Raw genomic sequence first — 27,971 nt, 5'->3', positions numbered from 1 at the left:
AGAGGAAAAGGAAAAGAACAATCAAAAGCAAACATGACAGAGAGTTCTGGGCATTTATTAGTGATGGTCAGTACTAGGTATCTGTTGAACTATTTTATTCTATGTCTCAATTTAAAAGTTTTTTCTAAAGTGTACAGATGAAACTTACTGGATTTCGTTAATCGATGTCACCATAAAATAAATAAATAAATATTAAAAAGTTTTTTCACAATATAAAACATTTCATGTTTATCAGTATTTTAAAATAAAAAAATACTAAACCATAAAGTTTTTTAAATGGTGTATACATACAAGGAGTTGTGACACTGCACATCTCAACGGTACAAGCAACATGGGCCGCCTGTTTTCCATTTAGCTCTATTGTCACACGTTCTTCACCTGTCACCAAGTCACATGGCACACCCTAGGATGAAAAAAAGCAAGCTAGAATTATTTTCACCTTGAAAACAATAGAAAAAAAGAAGTTTCGGATATTTAATACAGTATTCTCTCCATTACCATCAAATGTATTTGTCTAATAGCTAAAACTAAATATTCCCAATCCTTAAAACATTTTTTTCATAAGATATAAAAGCTAGTCTCTTACATAACCTACATAAACTTGGAAACATCTTAAATGAGCTAAATTCTCAGGTAACAAAAGCATAAGAAATTATAGCAGTTTTACTTTTTAACTCTGTACCTTTCTACACTATTTCAGTTTATTAAAATAAAATGAACATGAATTGTTTCCATATTCAAGAAGAACATTATACATAAAATTTAAGAATGTGAAGTCTTCCTAACATAATTCTCTGAGAGAGACCAACACCAATGCTATATTAGAGTGATCGACCACTCCAGTTCACCCAGCGCTGAGGGGTTCCCCAGGACAAAGGACTTTTGGTGCTAAATCTTGGAAAATCCAGGCAAGCAGAGATAGCTGGTCTCCCTAGTGGCCTGAACCTAATCATGAGAAAATATCAGACATATCCAAACTGAGTAACAGTTTACAACTGACCTGTAGTAGTTTTCCAAAATGTAAAGGTTATGAAAGACAAAGGAAGACTAAGAAATTGTCCCAGATTCATGGAAACTAGAGACATGACAACAAAAACAGTGTGAGACCCTGTACAGAATCAGGGTTAGGGGTGGGGAGGAAGGAGAAAGGAGAAAGGGGAATGGGGAGTGATGTTATTGAACAACTGACAAAATTTGAATATAGACCATGGATTAAATATTTGTATTCTATCAATGTTAAATGTCCCTTAGATAAATATGCTGTGTTTATGTAAAAGAAGGTCTTTATTCTGAGGAACTACTTTAAGTATGGATAAAGAGGCAATTATATAAGTATGTATGCAAATTATACAAATTATTCAGAACAAAACAGAGAGAATGCAAATTATCTACCAAAACTGGTTAATCTCACATTATAAAGTCCTAATAAGACAATGAACCAAATTTTATCCTAAACTGTTTAGAAAAATGATGCTTCAGACCACAGGCATTCAGTCCTTTTCAGGTTTGAAAAGGTGGTGTTGGTCTTTATCATTAGTTCTAGTTGATAGAATCAAAGGTCTAATCTAAAAAAAAAGGTAAATTAAATATCATAACAGAATACTGGTTAACTCTGAGGAGGCAAAGGAGGGGTTCAACTATATCAATAATATTTTATTTATTTAAAAGGTAAATAAAACCAGGATAGCAAAATGTTAGAATCTGATGGGAGTGTGGTAGTAGGTCCAAGTTATTTGTATTATTTCTTGCATATATCTGTATATGTGAAATATTCTATATCACTGTATTTGATTCATTCTAATACACACAGTTTTAGAATACATCTTAACAATTGATGGCATGTCAGAGTTCAGTTGGCAGTATCTTTTTCTTTCTCAGTTGTGCATAAAATAATGGTATATCTTACAATTGATGGTTTCTTAGGTGCAATAGAGCAATTTTTGTTATTGGCAAATTACTACATATGCCCTTCCCTCCCTCCCATCTTTACTCGGACCCACCTCCCCCACAAAATTAACAAGAAAAAGAGCAAGTATGTGGTAATACACTGACAGCAGCATTACTCTTTTCGAAGATCTCATGTGCCAGTAATTTTAAAGGGCCACAATACACTCCAGATTTTGCTGACAAGTATTTCTGAATTGCATGATAAGTCTTTCCACTGTTTGTGGGGCCCGAATGGAATATTATCTTCCGCTGTATGGCTCTGGCTTCTTGGTACCTAAAAGATGAGTAGGTAAACAGCTTAATCTCAATAACCTCAAAATCTATCTTGGCAAAGTTATCAATTGAAAAAAATTCCAATGAAACATCCTAACGTTCACAAGATAACATCTTTGAAAAACTTAATTAAATGACAAGTATCATATCCACGCTAAAGTAACAACTGCTTTCCAAGAACGACATTTACAAACTAGAGGACAGAAAAATCTGAATACAAATTAATTTCTTGGATATTTTTGCCATTGTGCAAATCTCTTTTCCTCAGTTACTTAAAATAAGTTTAAACTGCTATCAGCTCCATAAATATGTTCACATCATGTCCATAACTCTAAACACATGATCCTATAAATGAGTATTCCCAGGCTCCTGAATTTCAACACATACAACATGATGACCTCGTCTTCTGCTTCTGGCCATGATAGACTTGCCTTCCCACCATAAACAAGTACAAAACTGGACAAAATACATGCAGTAGCTGCTTGGGTACATGACGACAGGTAGTGCAGAACTACAGGCCCTGAAAGAGAACACCTGAGCCCTACTAGAGTACAGGGAGGTGGAATCCAAGCAAAGTACTATAGTCCCACTGAGCTGAGCAGCAGAGATCAAGTTGAGAGTTGCTGAAGCAGCTGGAACTTAAAGGACAGAGTGTGGAAAAGAAGAAAGGCTGCAGTGGAGGGGAAGCCTTGACGTCTATATAAGAGTTCCCTGTGGGTCGTTGGCCAAGGGCTGGGCTAAACATGTACAGCGCCTAGCAGAAACTAGCTTGCTAAGGGTTTGAACAGAAAGTCTCAATGAGGTGGCAAAGTGCTAGGAGATGCTGGAGTTCCAGCCATGGTGGTGGTGAGAGAGCTCATTAACACCCCAGGCATTCAGCTGAGACACCAGAAAGGCCACACCTGAATTATAAGGACAACACCCCTAAAGTAAGGGCTACTCTAGATCTGTTGTAATAAAATCTAAAACCTAGCTGGATCAGGATAGAGAGGAAACACCAGTTAACTGCCTGCCTGAGTTAACTGCCTGTTTTTCTAGGGAAAAAAATACAATCTACACTCTTTATGATTTATCATCAGCATAAAAAAAATAATAATCATTAAACTCCCAAGATTAAAAACTTAAAATTTCAAATCCACGAATGAAGAAACTAACCAATTAGGTGGTATCCTTAAGTCACTGATTTTACGTAGATCATCCTTACATTCCAACACAGGAAATATCTGTTTTGCATGTCTCAAGAAAAATGGAAATAAATCATCCACATGAGCTGGAAAATAAAACACTGCATTAACATGTGCAATCTACATGTTATCCATAGCTAAACTTAGTGAAACTTTTTTCTTAGTGAGCTAAGTTAGGCAAACATCGCCAGGATAAAAACAAAAAAACAAAACCCTGGAGCACGGAACTCTACCTTTTTCTGAGATTCTGCTTTGTCTTATATGTGCCTCCTAATTTCACTTATATTTTCTAGGAAAACAGAAAACTGGCTGCCAAACACCATGTTCCAGTCCTCCAACGCAAACAGGTAAAGATCAGCATTGCTGAAAGTTAAATTAAAAATAAAGAATCTGCAAATATACATTAGAGAGAAGGCCTGTGGTTACTGAAGAGAACTGCTGGAGCAAACATTTTTTAAACTAGAAACCACTGCGAGACAAAGTATGAAAGTAAACTAATTCCTCAGTAAGATGTCTCCACATCTTAGCGGCTCTGAGGAAGGTGGAGCTGCATCCCATTATGCTTTGTATCCAGGTTCTACCTCAGCGTTTGACACAACATAAAGGTCTAATAGTCAAATACATTTAAAATATATAACCAAAGCCAAGCTGCCTATGGGAACAAAATAACGATGTCCTTACATTTTCTTCTTTTATGGCAAGAACTCTCCTGATATGAGGAAGAAAGAAGCCTGTGGCAGAACAGATGGAATCTGCTATGTATTAATTCTATCTTGTGTGAAAATTCATTTCACTGTGGCGTATATTAACAGATAGTGAACAGCAGATAGTGATAGATCAACTCTACCTCCAGTCTAAGACACATGGGTGATTTAATAACTAGCTCAGGGACCAAATATAAAAGCAAAAGGGCACAGACAGCCTCCTATGCAAGCACTGAATTATTTACAGAGAATGGTAATGGGGTCTATTTTAAAACAAATAAGCCCTGAGAAATGAACATGAACCATGGGAAGAAACAGAAAGTATATTCAACAGGATTTTTAAAAGTATAAACACTTACCTGCACTGAAGCAAATATCATTCAAAATAATGTGAATGTCCACATCCAGGGAATGAGACTGCATGATATAATTTCTAAAGCTTATGAAAGCCTGGTGGAAGAGGCGAGCTGCAAGAAACACAAAATCAAAATAGGCAGGGGTTAGTCTTCATTCCATTTCTCTTTTTAAAAAGTACATATACACATCACTCTAACTCATCAAAGTGTTTGCTCTTGTTTTGGTAGTACAGCTGGTTTATTATGATCTGGGTTAAAACTAAAATCCTAGCACAACATGGAGGAAAGCTGAACACACAGCTGCTTTGCTGTGTGTGTGGCTCACCAGGTACATCTTGCCCATCTCCTGCCCAGGGAGAAGTAAAGGTCTAAGACATCCTCTAGATTATGTCCAGGCTTCAGGAGGTGTCACACAGTACTGACAAAGCTGTAATCTACAGGAGGTGTCACACAGTACTGACAAAGCTGTTATCTAAGATGTAATAAAATATCTCTAATGGAATGTTATTAGCCTTACCGTCAAGTCCATAGTCGGCGCTCAGTTTCTGAATTTCTTTCCTCTTGTAAAATTTGTCTAAGATCTTCTTTACTTCATCTGGAAGAAAGATATCAAAGCTTAACATTTGTTTAACATTTGTTTTCCACATAGAGAAATGCCCCAAAAACATAACACCCAAGACAGCAGTCTACTGAGTGTTGCAAGAACTTAAAAGGTTTTAGTTAACCACAAGCTCTTTATAGTTTAATAGTGAAATAAAGTGCCTAGAAAAATTATAAAGTCAAACAATATTCCTATTATACTGCAGAGGAATAAGGTGCTTCACATTAGACACTGACCCGAGCCTCTGTCAGGCCACTTGTAGATAACCATGTTGTTTTTACTTACAACCATTCTGAACATCTAATAGTGAGCAACTAAAAGTATCTAGAAAGACAACCAATACTGCAAGGACCAGATCATTATGCTTTTATGCAAATGACTAAAGGAGCCAGAAATGTTCTTTAATTTGGAGATGATTTTAGGGAGAAAAGATTACACTTATCTCATTCTAGATGGCATAATTTAAGTCAGTACGGAAATGAAGGAAGCAGATTTCAGTGGAATTTATACAAGAACTTCCTAACAATTTAGAACAATAAAAAGGGGTTGCGTCACAAAAGTGCCAGCTCCATGACGCTGAAAGGACTCAAGCAAGGCTTAGATGACTATATTTCAAGGATGACGGCAGAAAAATTACAGTGCTACAGGGGAGATTGAATTTAGATGTCTGCGAAAGTAACATGCCACTATGAATCAATAATTTTATAAGTGAAAATATTTTAAATTAATCAAGCTGAGATTACATTACCATTAAACATGTTAAAATACTACAACATTATTCTGTAGAGATAAACATTTCAGCCACACACTCTACATTTCTGAGAAAGTAGGCTAAAATTGAAGATATAGTCTTTGCCCATGAAACAGAAAGGCCAAGTGGCCTATATCTCTACCTCCCACAAAAATAACCAACTGCATTTTCAAATAGCCAGAATACACACAACACTCACTGAAAGAATTAAGTCTGAATAAAGCATCCCATTAACAAAAATTTGTTCTGCAGAATGAGAGAATTTCAAAATCTCTGGTTTAGCCATTATATTTGCCCACAACTAAATATGATACATATATATCTATCGCAGGCAGTTATCTGATATTTCTGGGTTTCTGCTACTTTGTACCCACTGGGGGCAACAGTTTCTTTGCAGCAATAATGGAAAAACCAGTGACAAATAAAAGATGGGAATAAAGCACATGCAATTGCTTGGGGGAAATTCTGCTGATCTATAAACTCAATACAAAGTGAAGACATCAAATTATTTAGAATTAACCCTTTTTTTATAACTAACACTCAAGTGTTATGCAAGAATCATACTTTGCTCAATTGAAAATGCTTAAAAAATGAGGCTCCTCATGTTAAGTGAAACTAGTCAAGAAATACCACGTTGTTATGAAATGTCCAAACAGAAACAATGTTGACTAGTGTGCCATAGGCTAGGCAGAGGGACCTGGGGACTAGGAGAATGGGAAGTGATTGCTACTGGATATGAGATTCTTTTTGAGGTGATGAAAATGTTCTATAATTAGATTATGGTGATAGTTGTATAACGCTGCAAATATACCATTAAATCATACACTTTAAATGGATGAACTTTATGGTATGTAAATACTTTAAAGCTGTTTTAAAAAATGAATATTGTCCACATAAAAAAAGTGAGGTTTCTCTGTACCAATACTTTATTTTATCTAAAAGGACATTTTCTAAAAATCTGCTATCATTTTTTAAAAGATAACTGCAAAAACATGCACACAATAGAAATAGTAGAAAGTTTAATCTACTACAGAAGTATATGTAAACAGGTGTATTTTTCATAAAAAATAAGTCTTTAACATTTCGCTGTTAACAGAACGACCTGATTTTTTTTTTTTTTTTTTGACTTCTCATTAAAACCAACAGTGATTAAAACAGACACTCTCTAGATTTCCGGCATAGTAGAAATACTCAGTCACTACAACTTTTAACCAGGTAATAGCTTTCTTCCAACTTCCTGCAATGGGAGCCTGGGATTTAATGTCTGTGTTGGGATTCAAAATCACATTTGCTGAAACTAAAAGGCCCACTATAAACTCTAAGCCAGTTGCATTGTGTTTTAAATGATTCCATATTCTTTTGAAGAGAATACAAAATGATCAAGACAATCCATCAGAATCGGTTCTTTTCTAAAATATAACTGTACCTCACAAGAGTCTTTACGCAAAAATAATGATCCACTTTACTCCACTTACATCCTGATGAAGAACAAAGTAGCCATTACTACTGGCTAGGGACTGCTTAAACCTTATGATTTACTCATTCTTAAGAAAATGTTTTAATCACTTATTTCACTGTACTCATTAGTAATTAACTAGAATTCCATCTCAATACATCGAAGCTACATGCTCGCTTGAGTGTTGGAAAAGCAGATGGGAAGGTATGCAATTCAACCTCTTCCTAATAGAATTGAAAGGCCAAAGCCACAGTGGAAACACAGGTGGAGAGAAGTGATCAGAATAGGTTAGAAAATCTCTAGGATCCAAAAAGACAGAATAAATCCTGAAGAGATTGTATCAAAGACCACTTAGTAGTGGCATTTAGTTCTACCTCTTTAATACTACAACTAGTTTTACTACCCTTTATTAATACAAGCTGTAGTATCCAAGGGGTAGGAAATACACAACTTTAGCACAATGAAGACATTAAAATTGTTAAAGATTTCGCTTTCTTTGGTTCAGTCATCAATTCAAATGGAAACAGCAGCCAAGAAATCAAGAGAAAGTAGAGAATCGGATGAATAGCAATGGAAGAATTCCAAAAGATCACCAAGAGCAAAGATGTGTCATTTGAGACCCAGGCTAAGATCGTCCACATCCTCATATTCTCAACTACTACGTACGGATGCAAAAGTTGGACTGTGCAGAATGCCGATAGGGAAAAAAATGAAACATTTGAAATATGGTGTTGGAGGTGAGCACTACAGATACCCTGGACCACCAGAAAGACAAACAAGTGGGTTCCTAGAGCAAATTAAGCCTGAAACATCACTGGAGGCAAAAATGACAAAACTAAAGCTGTCTTATTTTGGCAGATCATGAAAAGGCACGGCTTGTTGGAAAAGACAATAATGCTGGAAAAAATAAAAGGCAGCAGAAAAAGAAAAAGACCAAATATGAAATGGACTGACTCCATAAAAGAAGCCATAGACATGAGTCTACAGGAGTTGAGCAGGACTGTTGAGGACAGGACATTGTGGACATCATTTAATCACAGGGTTGCCAGGAGTGAGAGCTAACTCAATGGCACATAACACATATTTCTTCCTTGTCGTTGAATATTAAGATGTACCAGAATATGGTTCCAGTAGTGATAGGAACTCATGCTGAACCTTTCATATCATCACAAAGAGAATTATAAAAAGTGGTACTAGATTTACTAACACTGCCACTACTGCAGCAGATAGCTGCATTAGAACAAATGCCTCTGAGCTTTCTGCATCTAGCTCAGGTGATGGGTGTGACAGTAGCATTAAGACTGAGAAGCCTCGGCTAATTCCCTATACCTGCAAATGAGTCTGTATCTGATAAATTTACAACAAATTACAATGACTTCATTAAGCCTCTGCTCTTTCATAAGGTTCCTCTTGCAACCAACAGCACGATTCTCATCCAGGAAGCTAGATGTGCTCTAGTCATTAAAGAGCCTAATAGTCTATACAGGGCCTATCTCCATAATCATGACCCCCTTAGCACTACACCCTAATTCTGTACGCCACAAGTCATATGCCAGAACACACAGTCCAGGTGTTTTGACAAGCAGGCTTCCCCAAAACTCTGACTCCAGTTCACTCTGCTAATAGAGAGGTAAGTGGCTTCAACCCTCTTGCCACAGCTCTACGAATCTAAATTCCAATCTGCACCTACCCAACTACCAGCACTAGAATCCATGACGAAATTACCACCACCTACCTCAACTAATCTGATACTTTCCCCCAGAGTCACAACTTCTAATAAAATCTGCCATGAATATCATTTGTTGCTCCCACTTCCTACAAACATGCTAGTGATGAATCAAAAATAACAAAGAAATCATGCTCTGGAAGTACATCTGTCACCGATGGTCAGCCAGAGCTCACCTAGCTCAATGCTTGGGTGCTACTCTCCTCCTTTACTGCTCCACCTGAGACCTCCCAAAGCTTCCAGCTTAGTCAACTTTCTCAGAAAGAGGAAGGCCACTCTGCTATCAAAAGCAGCTGTACTTCATTGCTGGAACTTCTAAACACTTAAATATTCATAAGAGTGCTCAAAAGACTTAAAAACTGCTCTGGTGGAGCCAGCTGAGCATGAGAGGAAATATATCTGAGGAATTTTACACCAGCTCTTGACAGCCTAAAGAAAGAGAGACTTAGAAAAAAGTCCCTTTTTTATCCCATACCCTAAAAATACATAATTTTGTTAAATCCTCACATCAACCTATATCCTATATAAGTCCAAGTATTTTGGACTTACATAGATCCTTATATAAGTCCCACATCAACATATATAAGTAAGGTAGGTTATTCGGGCTCCTTGAGGAATAGTTTTCCCAGTTTCCACACATCACAGATTCTACTGCAAGGTGACAACCCCAAAACTTTTTAATTCCATTTTTCATATAGCAAATATTTAGTACAAATACTAGTTTACATTTATTCATCCCTTTACGCTTTTCAAAGAGCTTTGCCAAACACGTTATAATTTTCACAATCCAGAGATGTAAGCAGAGAATATATTATTCTCATTTTACTAATTAGGAAATGGAGAAAAAGTAAGTAAATTGTAAATCGGGCCAGGCATTTAAGTGCTGCATGGCTATCACAAACATGCACATCTTTCTACTTATAGTTGCTCTACACCCACATGGCTAAATATGTTACAATCAACCAGGAAAAAAAAATTACATGTGTATATACGAGCACCTACTGTGTGACTAGAACAGTGTTCGGGACATAACAGACATTCAATAAGTATTTGCTGGGGGGATAAAGGCAGTGTCTACCTCATAGGATTATTAGAAGATTTAATGAGTCACATGCTTAGAATGGTATCTGTCTAGCAAACACTCAATATTAGCCATTGCTATTTTTTTAAAAAAATGAAGGAACCACAGGAATAGTCTAGGCTGAGGGAGTAGCATCTTTAAAAGGTCCTAGAGCAAAAGTATACATTTCATCAATATGGCTGAAATATGGAGAGCAGCGTGCAAAGAAGCTGGAGAGGTACCCAGGCCAAATCAGGTAGGGCTTTCCAGTCCACATAAGTGTGATGACCTTTTTAAACCAGGGACAACAGAAACACATTAAACAATTGTTTGCAGGGGAGAAACATGATTAGATCTTTTGAAAAGAACATTTTGACTGCAGGTAGAGAATGGATTAGAGAGACCAAAGGTGTTCAAGGAGACATCTGAGGGCTATTTCAACAGTCCCACCAAAAGACAGAAGCTGTTAATTTAGGCTAGGATGGCTGCAGTGGAGGAGGGAAGTGAATTAATTCAATAAATATTTATGAGGTAAACTCAACAAGACTTGCCAACTGGACTTTCTGATTGTTAGATGTAGGGGACAAAGTAAGGGAAGAACCAAGATTACCAGGTGTTTGACAGCAGCACCTGGAGAAAGAGCAGGCTGAGGGGCAGATAAGTTGTCTTGGACATGCAAAGGTCAAGTGCATGTAAGAAATCCAAGTGGAGATAACTGTAGGCAGCTAGATATACAGATCTAGGGGGAGTGAGAGGGGTCCGGACTAGAGACAAAGATCTAAAAGGAATACTTACTTGAGGGGAAAGGACAGAGAACGCAGATTAAGACAGCAGTGACATCGGACACAGCCCTGAAGCACACCAACTTTTGGGGTGAAGAGCAGGCAAGAGATTAAGAGGTGACAGCTTCTTGTCTCAAAATCTTATGTGAAAATCTGATACCTGAACCATGTGGCTATATAGGATTGTAGTAATTCATTGTTCTCTGTAGCCCCTCTTGCAATAATGAAAAATAATTTAGTAAGTTCAATGTCTAAACCAATCCTAACCAAAGGAAATGAAAAATCACCCAGTAAATACTGACTCCGGGGAGTATCTAAGGATTCTCCATCAGAAGAATATCTGGTGCTGACAATCTTCATTCTATCTCCTTACCAGAAGCATTAATAACATTTATCCTTTCAGGCAAATTGGAATGACTGCACAAAATAAGGAATTTTCTATATTTAAATCTAATAAATATGTCATATTATCTCACACAAATTACTTTATCTTTAAAAAAGTAAAGTAAATGGGGAAATTGTTTTTTTTTAATGGGTTTAGAGCTTGTTTTGCAAGATGAAAAAGTTCTGGACATATGTTTCACAACAATGTAAATATACTTAACACTACTGAACTGTACCCTTGAAAATGGTTAAGATAGTAAATTCTATATTGTAGTTTTATCCCAATTGTAAAGTAAACAATAAATAGTAATATATAAATACACTATTAAAGTTATCAAAATAATATAGCCCCCAACTCCAAGAAAAGTGAAAGGTTTTGCTTAACAGTGGCTTGGAAGAATTGGTTAAAGAATAATATACTGTGAGAGCTCCATCACATTTTTAGTGAAAGTATTGTACTTCTGCCCTGAAAAACAAGATTTGACCCATAGGATGTTGTGGTCTATATATTTTAGCGTTAAAACAGGAGGCACCAATGTTGCTTGTTGAACTGAAATGCCTAGAGAAGGGGAGAGTGCCAGGTGAAGCTACAGCACTCCTTCAGCCCTCCCAGAGCTTCATTTGGTCAGAGGAAACTGCCTCAACTCCCTAAACACCCAAACACTAAAGAAGTACAGCCCTTTAATCCTAAATTCTCCTTGTAAACATTAACACGCCTCCCTGTCAAGTCCACTCAGTGTGAGTTTTGGGGACAAAATCCACCGCCACCTGCTGATGCTAAGCCAGTCCTTTCTTTCTGGAGTCTCGGATGATCACGGTGCTTACCACCCTCGGCAAGGACACCCTTATCATCCTCTACCTTGTATAACAATTGGTTATCCTTATGTCCTTCCTCCCCACGGCACTCACTGTAAGCTTCTGGAGTACAAGAGATCTGGATCTGAGTCCGGTTCCTCTTGACAACCACCGTATAGCCTAACACAGTGTCTGGTTTGCGTGGGTGCCCAGTCAATGACAAAGAATACTGGAAGAAGTCCTCCTCTGGCTTTTCACTGCCCACTTCGTTGCCCCTTAGAGACTATAGTTCTGAGCAGCGGAGGAGGAACAAAGAAGGATGCTAAAAAAATCAGTCGTACACCTAACGACTCAAAAAGGGTAAATCGTCCCATCACATGAGGGTTTAAAGCACTGAAAGGAGAGTGAAAGGGAAAAGGCCACTTCTGGGGCAGCACATTAAAGAATCAATCAGACACAGGCCCAAGCCCTGAGGGGCTTACAAACCAGCGAGGAAGGTAGACACTGGCAACCACGATAACAACACTCGAAGGGACCTCGGGTCTCCAGGATAAAGGGGTGCAGCTTCCTCACGGCCGTCCCTGGGATCTAAAGACGCCACCTGGCCGCCCTCGCTAGCTCCTGCACTCACTCTTGTCCAAGGGGCGGGTTAGTTCGGCCCCGACATCGCCATCCGCGCTGGGGCCCTGAGGTTTCACAGTCAGCGGCACGAACAAGGACGTGTTCGGGGATTTGGAACCCCCTGAGGCAGAGGAGGAGGCGGAGGCAACAGCAGGAACGCGCCCCAGAGACCCAGGATAGAGCCCAACATGGGGCCGAAAGGCAGAGCAGGCCGCTGCCCACTGGCCAGCGTGGCGCCCCACCGGGAGCCGAGCCCACAACAGGGCACTGCGGCGAAGGGACATCGCGGCCGCAGGCCCTAAAGTAGACTGGCTAGAGCAGCGCAGGGACACGGCGGCGGACAGAGACGCAAACTGCTAGCGCCTACTGTCCGGAAAGACCCGGATCGAGCAGGAGAGCTGCCCAGGAAAACGCCCGACCAATAAAGGAGACGTAGTGCCGTAGGTTGGCTCGCAAAGAAGAGGAAAAACTTAGGAATGAAAGCAGAAAAGATAATTCTTGTCTTCTCTCTTTCATTAGATATTGGAGCCAGCTTTCTTTAAACTTTAAGTTTAAGGTTTAAAGGAAAGAAAATAATCAGGCACCTTTGGGGATGTCACAGATGAGAGGAGGGGGCCTACGAGCTGTGTCACGTGACTCAAGCTGGCCCAGAGAGTAGCACGTGTGCAGCGCAGTGAGCGGAGAGGTCGTAATTGAGGTGGAAGGTACTGTCTGTGTTTTGAGCACCAGCATGGCTTGCAGACTTGAACAGTAAAAACTGTTGCCCAAAAGTGTCTTGTGTTAACTTTCGTGTTCTTGATAGAGTAGCATTAAGAATATAACTTTCTGCCTTACAGAAACGTTGCCAAGGAATTTTGATCTACAGCTTATAAGGTAAACCCCTTGTGTGACACGTGTGTAACTACTTTTACTTTAATGTGAGCAGTTTGTGTACATCATTCTAGCGGCCAGTAGGTCACAATAACGTAGCAAAGATATGTCCTCTACCCCCGCCGAAGTTTAGTCTCGTTTGCCTTGGTTATATACCGTCATATGAAGTTGCAACACATTATTTTCAAAATACATTTAGATTTTCCACCTCTCTCCCTCATTATACTTAAACCATTAAGATCTTGTAACTTGAAGGAATGTGTCATGTGATATGCAATATTGTGTGTCAAATAGGGTTCCAATAACAATTTGCTATGTGCTTTTTTTTTTAATGGTTGTGCAAACTTTTCTTTCTAACTTTACAATGCATCATAAACGTTTTTCCATGCAATGGATGAAAATCTGCTACTGAAACACAGAAGGCTGCAGATGGATAACGAGTGACAAAGCAAAGTATTAGCAATATGGTTAAAGCCCAGGCGCTGGCAAATGCCTGGCCAGGCACTACACAAAAGGAATGTCTTCAAAGACCCGTTGTGGGGCCCTGTAGCCACCCCTGAGTCCCTTGGGCCCTAGGGTGGAAAGAGTCCTGTAAACTTGCATCCACATATCGCCCCCCGCCGCAATTTCTTTCTGGTTTTCTCCACCTCCTTCTCTACCCTAGCCATCTCGTCAAATTCTCTTATCTCTTCATTGCTCAAATGCATATCATGTATGGCCTCCTTGTATTTCTTGAGGCACTGAGCCGGCCCTTTGTTGGTTTTTCTTTTGGCTTTCCTGAGTATGTCATCCCCAGCTGGGCCCTTCCCTGCAGCCCTTGATTCGCTGGCTGGTTTTCCTTTTGGCTTTCCCTCACTTACTGGCTTTCCCTCACTTACTGGCTTTCCGTCTTCTTTTGACTTTCCCTCCTTCTCTGGCTTTTCTTTATCATTAAGTATTTCCCCATCTTTTGTGTTTTCCTTGTTTTCTATCTTTCCCTCATTTTCTAACGTTTCCTTGTCTTCCAGAGTATAAATTATTTCTGGCTTGTACTCTGAAAGTACAAGATTTCCCACATCCTGTGTCTCTTCTTAGTTTTCCATCTTTCCTTGGTTCTCAGGCATTCCTTCATTTTCGTTGCAGAGTTTTTCCATGTTGAGATGTCCCCTCCTTTTCCTGTCCTGCAAGAATTCTGACAGTTCCTCCTAGTGGAGTGCTGAGAATAACAGACACACAGACCTGAAAGAACCTGGAGCAACAATTAAGGGATCTGACACAGCTCAGGGTCCAACAGCAGCCACTAAGTGCTTTTTATTCAGAGAATACTTTTTAAACATCAGGGATACAAGTAGAGGGTCCCTTGCCCTCAAAGAGTTTATTATCTGGTTTTGATGATACGAAGAGTACATGTTAAGTAATGCAAATAATTACTCAGTTTATTGTGAGTTCTAAGAACGAGAAATTTCAGAACCTTTAAAAGATTTCTGCCAGACTTAAGAGCAAACAAAAGACAAATAGAGGAGTAAGGAAATTCTAATCAGAGGAAACGATGTAAACAACTATGGAAAAGCATATTGAAAAATTTTAAATACCAGAGTTAAGCCAAGTCTCATTCCGTGTTTTGCAGATAATTAAATTTTTGAGAAATCAATTTAGAAACTATCTAGGACAGATAGGAAGGGAAGCAGGGTTTGCCACCCCAAAATATGCCTTTTGAGTTCTTATTATTTTTAAGAAACAAAAGACTCAAGAAAACTGAAAAGACCCCTAATTGCCTAAAATTTAGATAGAAGACCTGCTCCAGAAAGTGAGCTATTATTATCAATAACTATTTATTATGGACATAGATGGGGGGGTGGGAGGGAGGAGACATAGTCAGGCTCATTTGATCAGAGGCCTCTCTGTGTCCCATTATTAAAGAGGGCCCCAACACACACTTATTTACCCAACAATTGCTTTACCATCTCCATGTAAATTGCCTTCCTGCCCTTTTAGAGTTTCAAACCACAACCTACCCCTCCTAGCTCAAGATGGCATATAAGCCTCAACTACCCAATGTGTCCCAGGGTCTCATATTCTTGGAACCCCTGTATGTACATAAATAAATTTGGTAATTTTCTCCTGTTAATCTTTCTTCATGTTAATTTGATTATTAGTCCAACAAGAGCTTAGAAGGGTAGAAGGAAAAATTTCCCTTCCTCACAACTGGAACCTCACCCCCCTAAAAAAAGACAAGAGGAAAACCCATTATAACTATAGCAAAAGTTGACAACGGTGGATTCGTATGTCTGAATTACAGTAGAGACTATGTATATGGACTGGAATTTACAAAAGAATCTAGACAATTTAAAAAGTGACTAAATATGATAGAAAATGGCATTAAATAAAGATGTCTCATCAGATTTGGAAAGTAGGAGAATGGATAAGCCAAACTTTTAATATTCAACTGAGACTAGTGTTGTTATCCTCTTGTTAATATACCTGACAACCATGTATATTATTGGGTCAGAATCAACAATTGTGGCTTATGGACATAGTAACATATCCTAATATGGTTTTTTAGAAAAAAATCGCTCTTAAAACTATTTTAACTGGTAACTTCATTTGTACCTCCTTGCAAGTAAAAAGTGCAGTCTAAATTTTATGATAGCATGTATAGGTTTTCCTCTTCATCCATTCATAAAGTTATACAAACATTTAAATGGGGAAATTCAACATAAATATTTTGCTTTTACAGAATAGAGCTGGCATACCCTTTGGAGGATATTTATAGCACTGTTATCAGCACCTAGCACATATTAGAGCCTCCATAATTGTTTGTTGAATAAATGCAATAACCATGTAACTGGTATCCTTGTCTGCTCTCAAGCCTCCATCCATACTTCGCAGTCACCATAATGATCTTTTGAAAATACAAATGTAGTTTTTACTCTTGCTTGAAATCCTTCAGTGAATTCTGAATAAGTGTTCAGATAAAGCTCATACTCCAGTCATTTGTATGGCATCCAAGCCCCTTCCTAAATTGGCCTTCTTTATATACCTCTTCCAGCCTCATCTCTCTACTCCCCAAATCTATCATTCTATTTATGCCAGAACTACATACCAGTTATGTCATCACTTCTCACTTCTATATCTCTGAACACATTGGGTACCCCTCTTCTATGCCGTAAGACCTAGTATCAATATCAGTACTAAAACCGTATCATTGTTTCTAGAGTAGTACTCAAACTTGAGGGTGCAACAGACTCATCTAGAAAACATTATTGGGGCCTTCCCCGAGTTTCTGATTCTATAGGTCTAGGATGGGGCCCAAGAGCTTGCATTTCTAATGAGTTTCCTGGTGGTGTTGGCCTGTGGACCACACTTTGAGAACCACTGCTATAGATTATGTCCCTTCAGGGTAGGGCCAATGAAACACTCAGGAAACATGGATAAATGAATAAATGTAGAAATAAGTGGGGGATGGGGAAAGGAAGTGGGAGAAGTAAAGGTAACCCAGGTGGTAGGGAATAAAATGAGCAAGTTATCTCTTTGCCTTTGCTATTAACAAAAGCTGGCATGACCATTTCACAAGATCACATCCTTAGATTTCTCTTACATTTTGACTATCAAATTCTATAATTTGAAGTTTCTAGTATTTTTCCTATGTAAGGTTATCATCTAGGTACTGAATTGTTTTTCCTAAGTGAATTTTAAAAATTTACTCTTAGAATCATGGAATATTAGCTAGAGCAAGAAGGGTTCTTAGACATTATCTGGTCCAGTTTCCCCAAACCTAGGGAGGGAGCAGCTATCAGATGCATTTGTGGAACTTGTAGATAGCACTCACATGGCCCTGCTCTGCTGTCTTCCTCTCCAGGGCCTGATAACACTCCTAGAGAAGCTAGTCTATTTCCTTTATTCTAAAGCTGAGGTGCATAACAGTTCTTGTCCATAACTTTATTACATTTGGACCCATATATTTTTTCTAAAGAACACATTTAATTTTATAATCACTAGGAAAATTATGTTCATCCATTCATTCAGATATTGAATGTATATTATAAGCACAAAGTATATCAAAACAGGCTGAGCCCTGAAGAGTCTTCAAATCCATACAATGTCTTGAAAAGTGTGGGCAGCACAGTTCTGGAGATGTACATGGAGTGCCTTGGCCACACAACAAAGGGACATCCAACTTTGACTTGGAGATGAAGATGGTGTCAGCCAAGATGGGCCAGGAGAGCCTTACTAGAAGTTAGCTGTAGTGCAGGAAGAGTGGTCGTTCTCCAAGGAGCCTGGCATAATTGGAGCTGAAAGTGTGTTTTGTAATATAGAATTTAAACTTTATCTGGGAATCGAGTCACTAAAAGATTTTAGATAAGGGAGTTATATAAGAATTATATTCAAAGAAGACCCCAAGCCTAAAAAAGGATGTATTTAAGGGTATGCATCTTTCTCACCATGTCTTTATCTGATTTGAAACTCAAAATGTTACATTCCAATTCAGGCTTGTATAAACCCCTAGAGTGTGTGCCTTTATATATGTTCAACGGATTCAGCTGAATATAAAAAAACATAAGACTTTACTAACACAGTATTGAGTATCCCAACTACTTATCTCCTTGAAAGAGTCCAACATATGCCACTGTGGCATAACTATTTGGTGGCAGAAGGAAATTTTAACTTTGGGTGGTGAATACACAATGCAACCAATATACATATTACTGAATTGTACACTTGAAACCTATTGATTTTATTAACCAATGTCACCCTAATAATTTTAATTAAAAAAATTGAAATTGACAATATTTGTAAAAAAATTATCACTATTATCTTTTTTTTTTCTTAAGTGCCTACTAGGTGGTCTCCCATCCAAATACTAACCAAGTCTGACCCTGCTTAGCTTCCGAGATCTGCTGGGATTGGGCAAATTATGGCTTCTTAAACTACTGAGCAAACCTGGCCTCAATGATAAATCTGACAATGAGAAGATTTGAGAATAGAACTATTTTAAATCATTCAAACAGCAAGCTCAGTATCTGCTTCAAATTCTTTATTATACATCATAACTGCACAAATTTGAGGCTGGTTAAATACAACTGGTTTTCAAATTTTCTTTGAATATTTTCTAGATTACTACATGCAAGTGACCATGAAAATATTTGGCATTTTAAAATTTTGAAACTCTGAACAGGCACTTACATGAAGGAAAACATTACCATTTACAGATATCCACATTTAAAATAGATGCTCCAGCACATGGTACATGGAATCTTTTGCCAATAAAGAAGTTGGTTACTGACCATTTTATCAAAGTGCCATAGTAGTAAAACAAGTTTAAAGAAATGTAATTTGGGTTACTTAGCTTACTCATAAAGTAAGGTTAGCTGACGAGACTTGCACTGAAGTGTATAAAAAATATTGGTACAAAAACCAATAAACCACAAGTGAAAAGTAGTTTCACACAACAGGCTTCATTGTTTTAGTTCCTACATCCCACGTTTAGTGTATTTGAGATCAGACCTCATGCATATAAACATGACTGCAGCCTTTTATACAGACTTTGAGCAAATGACTTAAATTTAGTGTTAAAAATTTTAAACAGAGTGAGTGAAATTTAAAATTGAATTTGAACTAGCCAAAGTTCCAATTTAACAAATATGAAATTGTCCAGATCTGGATAACTCGTGCTTAATAGGTCCACCTGAATTCTCCCATCTTCAAATCCTCTCCTGAAAAGAGAATATTTGTGAAGTCAAGAAAATTATATTTGCATGTATGTGGTAAAAAGATTCCTTAAATTAAAAATTATTTCAAAGTATCAGTGGAAAATTATATGGTTTTAACAAGTTCTAAAAAGCCAACAGAGTCAACTCCCATTGCAGGAAACATGCAGTAGAACCTGCTGGGTAGTAGCAAAATGGTTACTTAACATGGCCAAAAAAAAAAAAAAAAAAAAAAAAAGGCTACATAATCCTTTGGGGAAAAATTTTAATATTCTTACCACAGAAGACTTCAAAGAGAATAAAATTCAGGAAGCCATGGAATGGTAGACTCAGAGCACCTACAGTGAAACATTCCATATGCATTTCTCAAATACATATGCAAAACCACAAATGTAGTACTCAAAAATATTGAGATGCCATGTTTTAAATCTCTGCAGGATATAAGGGCCACTCAGGTTTTCTAATTTTATTCGAACACAAAATATTTATTTTTTTGCATGTAGAGAATAAGAGGTAATCATTAGCATGACAAGAGGATTTATAATCAACATTATGCAGAAAGAAAGCAAAATTACAAATACCAGCCTACTCATATGAAAATCTTTAATGTTTATACTGATGCATATATGAGTGCTTATCATCAAATTAAAAAAGAAACGGCAGCTTAAGAAAGTTCCAGTGTTTCAAAGAAAGCACTTTTTTTAATGTATATACATGAAGAACATTTAGTTATATCATAAAATAAATGCAGCACAGTAAGATAAAGGAAGACTATTATGAGTGGACTTTTGGCCTTTTTTCCTCCACATGCTGCAACCATCTTTAACCTGCTAAACTCAATCTCAATGGATATAGGAGGTTTTTGTTTTTCTTTTTTTCTCCTACTCAGTTCACATTTCAGGCTGTTCAGCAGATGCCTGTGATTCCGGAGATTCAAATCGCTGGTGAAAGTTTGTTCTCTGTTTCCTCAGTTTTTCGGGAGCTTTTCGCCATAAAATGATCTCCTATTTAAAAAAAAAAAAATGCACAATATCAACAAATTAATGTTCTCGTATTATGCCTTAAATTTTCACCATGAAAATAATGCCACTTCAATTTTAATAAAAATAAAGTTAAACTCTTCCCTACTAAAGCTCGACTCTTTCCCGACTGACCCACTTTCTTCCAATTCTAAACTTGGAATGCCCTTTCTGCCAACTCTGCTCCCCCGCAACCAGCACCCATGCACACCACCACTACTACCATCAATCCCATCTGGCACAAAGTTCTAGCTATTACTGATTTAAAGAATTCTTAAAATCCTTTAGTTTGCTGGTCCACTGCCTTTATTCAAGTTCAAGCCGTTGTCACTTCAATCTTAGATAATAAAATACCTTTCTAGTAGATCACTGCCTCCACTGCCTGAGGCCCCTTTCAAATCCATCCTTCCTATATCACTACCAGTAGTCTAAAACATTGCTTGGATTGGTCTTCAGTAGTTTTCAGCACCTCCAGGATAAATCTCCAACCAGGCATTCAAGGCCCTCCATAACCTTTATCCAATGTACCAATATCACTCTCTTGCCTCCCTAGACGTGCATCCCCAACCAGCCAAACTGAGTTACTCTCTGCCTCCAATGCACTCCAAATAAACTTACCCTACATCTTGCCCTGTATATTGTTCAATTCTCTATTCCTCAGTCTATCTAAATCTGACCCTAACTAATCCATCCTGAGATCTCTTCTAAATTCTTAAAATTATTTGCTTCAAAGTCATGACAAGTTTTTGTGTTTTTTTGTTTTTAACATGTCAGAATTTAAACATCTAAATGAACGTCCACGGGAAGCAATATAATTCACTCAACAGGGCCACAATATGTAATTGATTTGGAAATTATAAATTTTGTACAATCTATTTTGAACTTGTAAATGACCTATGTTTAATTACACAGCATTATTAGTGTAATAAATTTTCTTCTAAATTACTGTCAAACTATTGTTTTCTGTTAATTTTTTTCCCTGATACATCTGCAATGTGAGACCTTCGAGGATACACCATGTTTATAAAATGTAGTTTTCGTATTCTTCACAGCACTGACCACAGAATTTCTAATTAATTTTGAACACTCAACTGACATTCAAATATTTATTAATCTGATTCAGAATACAGAAAACCATTCTAACCAATTTTCATTCAAAATTCACTAAAGGTTTACTTTTTAAAATGAGAACAAGTTTATGATAAACATTTTCCATAAAAAAGTATTAGATCTGGGTCATCTGATGGACATTTGTAACAGAATTGTTTAATAAGGAGAAAACAGAAACCCTGGAATCCATCAAGTTAATGAAGTCATTAAAAGTGATAATGGAAATCTATATTTGTTGATATAGGAAAGATATTCAGAATAAGACACGAATGAAAAAGCAAATTAAAGAACAACATGCATTATATGATCTAAACACACAAACTGTCTGGAAAACTAATCATGATGATGGAATTTTTGTTGACCTTTACTTCATTCTGTTCTTTATTGCCTGATTTTTTATTATTATTATTTTTTTTTAACAAACAGCAGGTACTGTTTTTAGAACACACAAAACTTTCAAGAGAAAAATTAAAGCCCTGCTAAATTATAGCCCATTCTGGAGAATGCCTGAGAAGAGATTTATCACAGCACAATTCCATTCATGCCTACTTCCTTACCATACTCTCAGTGTTCACTTAGTCACCCCCTTGCTCCAGGATAGTAAAGCTTAGAAGAGTCTTTTCAAGTATTTTTAGAACTGCCATTAAACAGAATACCAGCCTGGGTGGCACCATACCTGCTGCTTGAAGTACCTTCTGTCTTCCTCATCAACAAGGACTAGATTCAAAAAGTACCTTACTGAAAATTTTTTGTTCACATCTCTCATTGTTGGAGTTGGGTCATATCCTGCTAAAAACAGTCTTATTGGAATTGATTCACCTGGAAAAAAAAGCAATTTCCATTTAATTCTAAAAGATTATTAAATATAGTCACATAACACATATAGAACACTATATAGAGAAAATACTAATGCCTCAGTTCTTCATGAGATGGCAGCATAACAAAAACTTCAAACCAGGGTTTCTCAGCCTTGGCACTATTAGCATTTTGAGCTTGTTAATTCTTTGTGTGGGTAAGGTCCTGTGCACTGTAGGAGGTTTAGCAGCACCCCTGGTCTCTACCCACTAGATGCAAGTAGCACTCCCCAAGTGTGACAACCAAAAATGTCTCCAAGCATTGCTAAATGTCCTAGGGGTGAATGATAGGAGGGACAGCAAAACTGCCCCTAGATGAGAACCTCTGCTCTAGAGCCAGAATGCCTGAATTCTAATCCCAACTCTGTAGTTTACTGGCTATGTGACCTTGGCCAAATCACTTAACCATTCTGTTTCAAGTTTCTTATCTGTGAAATGAGGAATACCAATAATATTCATCTTTTAGAGAATTTGTAATAACTATATGGGTTAATACTGTATGTAAAAATCTTAGGAAGTTTACCATAATATCTAATCATGTGTGTAAATGTTTGAATACTTATTACTAATTCATCCACAGGAACATGTTCAGAATGATGACTCTTCTTTGTTACCAAAAAGACTGCCATTCAGATTCTCATGGCTTCTCTTTCCCTAAGGGTAAGTATGTGCATATTCTGTTTGGAATCTTTTTATGTAATAATTTTCTTATGCATATCTATTTCCTGAAAGATAGATATACAACCCATCAGTATACATAAAAATTTGTGGCTGCTGGAATTTTACAAAGTTGCATAACATAAGAGTACACACACATGGGTCTTGGAGTCAGAAAGACCTGGCCTCAAATCCAACACTGCAATGATTATTGAAGGAAACCAGAATATATCACTACATAAATGCCTCTTTGACATAAAAATTATTTTGAGCTATAAGCAATTAAGAAGCAGCAAAAGCAGAAAAGGCTCCTCCTTTTCTGCCTACAGGGAGATATAAATTCTCCTTTTACTGTAGAGATTTGTCAGCCCAGGGGTGGTACCTGCAAACGAACCTTACTCCACTGGTTTTCTTTCATGTATTTATCTTCCACAGTTTTCCATCCTTGGAAACCTAAAACTACTTTCCTTTGTCTAGTTGTTTCTCTCCAAATTTATTGTTATTTTTAAAGATACTATATAAGATGCTGAAATTCTAAGCTACTGCTTTGAGTTACTTTTTTTGTGGTTTCTCCTGCATGATATGCACTGCAAACATTAAACTTTTTCTCTTACTAATCTTTTTTGTTAAACAGTCCTAATTGAAAATCTAAGATGGGTAGAAGTAAAGTTCTGCCTCCTCTAACAGTTTTTTAAAAAAATTTCTTTGCATCTTGGTTTCATCTGTAACATAAAGGATACCATCACTCTGCTCAAAGGGTGGTAAGTAACTTTGAAGCAGCGGTCCCCAACCTTTTTGGCACCAGGGACCAGTGCTCCAATGAGAATCTAATGCCTGATGATCTCAGATGGAGCTGAGGTGGTGATGCTCGTGCTGGGGAGCGGCTGCAAACACAGATGAAGCTTGGCTCCCTTGCCCACCAGTCACCTCCTGCTGTGCAGCCCAGTTCCTAACAGGCCATGGACTAGTACTGGTTTACGACACAGGGGTTGTGGACCCCTGCTTTTGAGAACCCGAAAGTAAAATGCCTCATTTACAGCTGGCACTAAATAAATGGTAGCTACTTTTTGAAGTAATTACTAACAGAGAAAAGCCAAAGACATAAATTTAAAATGATAAATACTGGCTTCATTATCTTACACACTGAACATTATCTAGTAATGGAACTACTTACTTTCCTTGGGGATACAAGGATTCTAGAATCCCACAGGAATTAATACTCAGCTATACTGTACCTTATGTTCAGCAAGAATAAAAAAGATCTACAGAAATGAACTATTATGAAGACAATCAAAGTATTCCCAATTCAGAACTAGAAGACAGACATGTCTTCTAAATTCTAAATTTAAACTGAGTAAAAAATTAAATCTTATTTCAGACTATTAGTCTTCTCAGTATTTATACAAAGATGATCTTAAAAACCATTATTGTTAGAATCATTTTAAGAATTCACAAATATTCTCATACTGAATAAATAATTTCAAATTAAACTGCCATGAACACTGCTATCTGCATTACCTGTAACACAAAAGAAGTAAGTGAAAAGTGTGTTACCTTTTACTGGTGCGCCATCCATTATTTCATATTTAGCGATTGTTTCCGTTTCTGTTGTGGTACTGGGTCCTAGTGAAATAATGTAAATGATATTAACTTAAATATTTCTAGAATATAATTTCAAGTCTTATACCTTCTTCCTATTTTCCTACTACATCATTTTAGTACTAATTTATCTTCTCATTTTATAAAAACGTTGATCATTCTTTTCTATTTCTCGCTCTACACTCAACATACTTAACACTTTATACATCAGAACATTACAGTGACATGCTAGTAATGTAGCACTCAAACTGTCTTCTCTTGGAGTTATTTAACTTAAATATAAACAAAACATCAAACTGAATACTTAACTGACATATAGTTCTTTCAAATTTGGGGACTTAACCCTCTACAAAATTATTTTGCAAACCAGAGACATTTTAAAAAGTCAATAATGTGGTAAGTGAAAAAAGTGTATCAAAACATAAAGTAATGATCCCAATAGTGTAAAATATAAAATATGCAAAGGCTATTGTCTATCTGTTCTGGATGATGAGTACAGATTATTTTTTAAACTTTCTAGAATTGAATAAAATTTTTATACTCAGAAAAGATGTTTAAGTAAACAATTTGTTTTTAAACAACAAATGAAAACCTGAAGTTTGGTTTTAATGTCTTTAAATCATTTAAACTTATATTAGCAGGTAAAAAAGGGAGATTAAGAAATCATAGACATTTATAATTATGACTACCAATTACAAATTCTTAACAAGTGTTGCCGAAAATTATTTTCAGCAAAAACCCAACAAAACTACAGAGGACAAACTAAATCTATATGCTAATTAAAATTAAAAAGCAATTATGAACCAAGAAATTATTTGGGTGCAAGTGATCAGTCATTTGGAGAAAAATAAAGTTAAATACATATATCTTACATGATGACAAATTCCACATGATTTAAAAATTTAAAGAAAATCTCCAAACTATAATGTATTATTTTAGTAGAATCAAGAACAGAAAATTATCTTTAGAACCGCAATGTGAAAAAGGCCTTTATAACTGTGGCACAAAACTCAGAGTCATAAAAGGAAAAACTAATTAATTTGACTACATAAACATCAAGAATTTCTACATGGCATAAACCACAACAGCAAGATAAATTGGGGAAAGTTTTTCTGCTCTTAACAGAAAAAGGGATTGATTTCCCTAATGCATAAAAGAGTTTTTACAAAGAAGAAAAGGCTTGTAATCCAACAGCAATGGAGCAATGGATATGGATAGGCAGTTTACAGAAAATAAATAGAAATGGCGTTTATACACATGAAAAGATGCTCGCCCCTCACTCAGAATGAGAAAACTAAATTAAAACTACAATGGGGAAGTTCTCCTAGCAATCAGATCAGCCAAAAGTTTCATAACATTGTGCTGGTGAGAACAGATGAAAAAGAGGCACTCTCTATATTCATTGCTGGTAGATGCAAAATGTTACACCTAATGAGGACAAACTGATAATATCTATCAAAATTACAAATGAATATACCCTTCTAAACAGCAATTCCACTTCTAAGAGTTTATCTTGTGTGTGTGCACGCACACGCGCACACACACACGCAAAAAAATGACATTAACAACTAAAGCACTGTTTGTAATAGCAAAAGTCTGGAAATAACAGGTATGTCCACCAATAGCAGACTGGTTAAGTTCCAGTACATCCACTGAATGGCATACTATAAAAAAGATGAAGAAGTGTTCTTTCTTATATACTAATATGGAAAAACCTAAGATATTAAGTGAAAAATCTAGAAGGATTTTAAAACTTATAAACATATTACTTATGGGTAGCTGGAGTAGAGAAATAGGACACTTTTTACTGTATAGTCTTACACTTTATTTTTGAACTATGTGAATTTATTGCCTACAGTAGTCTTCAGTTTCAGTTACCTGTGGCAAAACCACAGTCTGAAAATATTAAATGGAAAATTCCAGAAATAAACAATTCATAATTTTTAAACTGCTTGCTGTCTGGGTAGTGTGACAAAATCTCACACCATCCTGTTCCATCCCACCTCAGGCATCAATCTTCTTTTTGTCCAGCATATTCACACTGTATAAGCTATCTGCCCCTTAGTTACTTAGCAGCCATATCAGTTATCAGATCAACTGTCATGGTACTGCAGTGTTTGTGTTCAAGTAACCCTTACAGTAACTAACACTATGTCACAATGCCTATGTCATTAACCTCACATCATCTCATCACTAGGCACTGTATCATCTCATATCATCACAAGAAGGGGGAGTATACTACAATAAGATATTTTGAGAGAGAGTGAGACCACATTCATATAACTTTTATTACAGGATATTATTATAATTGTTATATCTGTAGTTACTATTAATCTCTTACTGTACCTAATTTAGAAATCAAACTTTATTATAGATATGTATGTACAGAAAAAAACATAGTATATATAGGGGTCAGTACTATCCAGAGTTTCAGGCATCCACTGGGGGTCTTAAAATGTATCCCTCATGTAACTACTGTATTCAAAAATCAATTTTTAAAAATACATAAATGAATAAGTTTACTGCCAGAATTATTAAGTATCAAAGTTAGTATCTAATGTGGATGTTTATTTCACATTGAAATAATATTTTAAAATTTTAAAATTTCAACTGAAACAGAAATTTTAATTCAAATAGTCTTTCAACTTACCAATTCCTGTGATCTCTTTTTTGATCAGTTGTAGCTCCATGTGTTGGATTTTTATTCTTACTAATAAGAAGTAAATTTTTCCAACAATCACATCCTTTAAATGATACCTTTGGGGAAAGAATATATCTCACTATTTAAAAAACAAACAAAAAAGTGAAATATGTCCTGAAAAGCTTTATTAGACATCTTTAGATACCTTAACTTAGACTTCTTATTTACCATTCAAGAATACCACTTGACTATTTATATTGTTTAATGTTCCCCTTTTTCAAAAAAGTCTTAATAATTTTACAGTATGTGCCACTTACTGACAGGGATATGTTCTGAGAATTGCACTATTAAATGACTTCGTTGTTGTGCATACATCATAGCATGCACTTACACAAACCTAGATGGCTTAGCCTACTACAGACCTAGGCTATATGGCATTCCACTGCTGTATATGCAGTCTGTCATTAACTGAAACAACATTATGTGGTGCATAACTGTACTTTAAAAATAAGGCATCAAACTTTTACTTGACCATCAATATACCTCAGAAGAATTAGCTTGATTTTTGTCCTCAGAGGTTAACTTAGTTTCCAAAGAACTTAAGCATGAAAAATTAAGATGTTTATGCTTGAAATATCCATTTGGTGTATGGAGATGTTTTTGAACATTAAATACTAAAAGAGAATTTAGTGTCATTATGACTCCTAGGGCTAGAATAGTGCAGCTAACAAATCACCTGGCTTCGAAGAGAGAACCCCGAGTTGTTTGTTGCTATTAACATCTAATAATCAAAGACCTTTCCTAGATAACTTGAAATGAAGTAGTATTAAATCTTAGAATTCCTACACTACCCAGGGGCTTTTTAGCTTTCACCCAGGTTTGGATTTCAAAATA

At 36.7% G+C, this 27,971-nt stretch overlaps 2 protein-coding genes, 1 long non-coding RNA gene and 1 pseudogene across 5 annotated transcripts in view; 1 reads left to right on the top strand and 3 right to left on the bottom strand.

Annotated features, from left to right (window-relative positions):
- SUPV3L1 (Suv3 like RNA helicase) overlaps positions 1 to 13,020 on the bottom strand; it is a 25,307-nt gene extending 12,287 nt beyond the window's left edge. The window contains exons 1-6 of the mRNA XM_039871981.1: positions 12,651 to 13,020; positions 4,982 to 5,059; positions 4,468 to 4,575; positions 3,376 to 3,490; positions 2,053 to 2,221; positions 292 to 403 (exon numbers count right to left, since the gene is read on the bottom strand). Of these exons, the coding sequence (XP_039727915.1) occupies positions 292 to 403; positions 2,053 to 2,221; positions 3,376 to 3,490; positions 4,468 to 4,575; positions 4,982 to 5,059; positions 12,651 to 12,924 (856 nt within the window). The 5' untranslated portion in view covers positions 12,925 to 13,020. The remainder of the gene's footprint in view (positions 1 to 291; positions 404 to 2,052; positions 2,222 to 3,375; positions 3,491 to 4,467; positions 4,576 to 4,981; positions 5,060 to 12,650) is intronic.
- LOC120609466 (uncharacterized) overlaps positions 12,996 to 27,971 on the top strand; it is a 27,630-nt gene continuing 12,654 nt past the window's right edge. Inside the window, exons 1-2 of the long non-coding RNA XR_005654780.1 lie at positions 12,996 to 13,513; positions 22,761 to 22,840. This is a non-coding gene — a long non-coding RNA (uncharacterized LOC120609466). The remainder of the gene's footprint in view (positions 13,514 to 22,760; positions 22,841 to 27,971) is intronic.
- LOC120609465 (transcription elongation factor A protein-like 4) lies at positions 14,000 to 14,690 on the bottom strand (annotated as a pseudogene).
- Positions 18,510 to 27,971, bottom strand: part of VPS26A (VPS26 retromer complex component A) — a 33,102-nt gene continuing 23,640 nt past the window's right edge. For 2 of the 3 annotated variants that reach the window (XM_039871984.1, XM_039871982.1), the window contains exons 8-9: positions 22,003 to 22,145; positions 18,510 to 20,201 (exon numbers count right to left, since the gene is read on the bottom strand). In XM_039871984.1, the coding sequence (XP_039727918.1) occupies positions 20,088 to 20,201; positions 22,003 to 22,145 (257 nt within the window). In that variant the 3' untranslated portion in view covers positions 18,510 to 20,087. Of the gene's footprint in view, positions 20,202 to 22,002; positions 22,146 to 24,391; positions 24,461 to 27,971 lie in introns of all 3 variants that reach the window. The other variant, XM_039871983.1, reaches the window with a different exon arrangement.

Source organism: Pteropus medius, unplaced genomic scaffold (assembly GCF_902729225.1).
Source record: "Pteropus medius unplaced genomic scaffold, Ma_sr-lr_union100, whole genome shotgun sequence".
Lineage (NCBI taxonomy): Eukaryota > Metazoa > Chordata > Mammalia > Chiroptera > Pteropodidae > Pteropus > Pteropus medius.
The sequence above is the reverse complement of the archived record's forward strand: the minus strand, read 5'-3'. Positions and strand labels throughout refer to the sequence as shown.